This window comes from Aplysia californica, unplaced genomic scaffold (assembly GCF_000002075.1).
Source record: "Aplysia californica isolate F4 #8 unplaced genomic scaffold, AplCal3.0 scaffold00409, whole genome shotgun sequence".
Classification (NCBI taxonomy): domain Eukaryota; kingdom Metazoa; phylum Mollusca; class Gastropoda; order Aplysiida; family Aplysiidae; genus Aplysia; species Aplysia californica.
In genome coordinates, this window is record NW_004797679.1 from 271,924 (window position 1) to 273,240 (window position 1,317).

The window sequence follows — 1,317 nt, forward strand, 5'->3', positions numbered from 1 at the left end:
TATTACAAAAATACACATAAAGCAATACGCCATGCAGTGGACACTGGTATTCCGAGGTGCAGACAAAAAACAATAACATTATTATGTCACAACCATTAATCATTCTGACAGCCGGTCAGTCGCAGACAGGGTTTCTATGTCAGCTCTCAGAGAAGAAAAACAGCCGTCAGCAGTCTACGTGCTAATACAGTGTAGCCTACATACATAATATATTCTATATTTCATTTTATAGAAGGCACAATACGCAAAACAAGAGCTGTTGTCATCTTAAGTACGTCCAACTGCATTAAAAGATAAGTGACCTAATTGGTGTGCCTCTCACTCTGAGTCCAAAATTAAGAAGAGCTGACATTTCACTGGGCAACACAGGCCAAGACCAAGCTGTTGGTCAGGTAACGTCATTGTTGTTACCTACATTTGTTCTGAGAAAAAACAAAGAAGCCCTGAGCCTGTAATCAATAAAACAATGGTGTGTATGCAAACGCTCTCTCTCTCTCTCTGAGACTCGAACAGTAAAAAAATGTCGTAGTTACAATTGTTCTGATAGGCATGCGGTCCAACAATGACCGAGTTGTTATAGTTTAGACCCGAACAATTCAGCAATGACGTGGTTTCTATTGCTCGGAGACCTTTATAGTCTAAAAATGACCTAGTTGCAGTCGTTAAGACCTACACATTTTTAGCAATGATATAGTTCTTTTATAATTGTTCGGAGACCTTTAAAGTCTAACAATGACGCGGTCTCTATCACATAAACCCTGTCATCCTTATTAAAGTGAAACACAGTTTTTGAGATCATTGCGTCGATTTTCTACATCTGTCAGCCTGGATGCCGTATCCTTCTCTGCTCTGACAAGCGCTGTCGATACAAACTTCGTCCTTAACGATTTTATGCCAGTCTACTAGACAGTCCAACATGAAACACTATCCTAATCCTAACTTCAACCTCAACCAGTCATCGGGATAAGATTAGGGTTAGGTAATAGACATATAGACTGTGGTAGATCGTCAAGTAGAACAGAAACATCGTGGAAGGCTGTCAAATGGACTGGCACCGGCAATTCAACTTACATCGATGAAGATGTTAAGGGTTATAACCGACACTTATTTACAATACAGCATCACAATCAATCATCCGTACCTGAGGCCCTCTCACTACGCCAAACGTCTTGGCTTCCAGATCCCCAAACTTTGGCGCGTGCACGCCGAAGCTGATGAAGGTGAGCAGTTGTTGGAAGATGTCGGGGAAAGTTGCCTGCATGTTGTCGGGGCCGCTCTGTACGGCCTGCAGGCGACGGGGAGAGAGAGCGAGGGGGG

At 42.8% G+C, this 1,317-nt stretch overlaps 1 protein-coding gene across 1 annotated transcript in view; it reads right to left on the reverse strand.

Annotated features, from left to right (window-relative positions):
* Positions 1–622: 622 nt before the first annotated feature.
* The window catches only part of LOC101851518 (protein MON2 homolog), a gene marked incomplete at its 5' end in the record, with an annotated part of 5,262 nt that continues 4,567 nt past the window's right edge, over positions 623–1,317 (reverse strand). Inside the window, 1 exon segment of the mRNA XM_035971277.1 lies at positions 623–1,285. Within this exon segment, the coding sequence (XP_035827170.1) occupies positions 1,109–1,285 (177 nt within the window).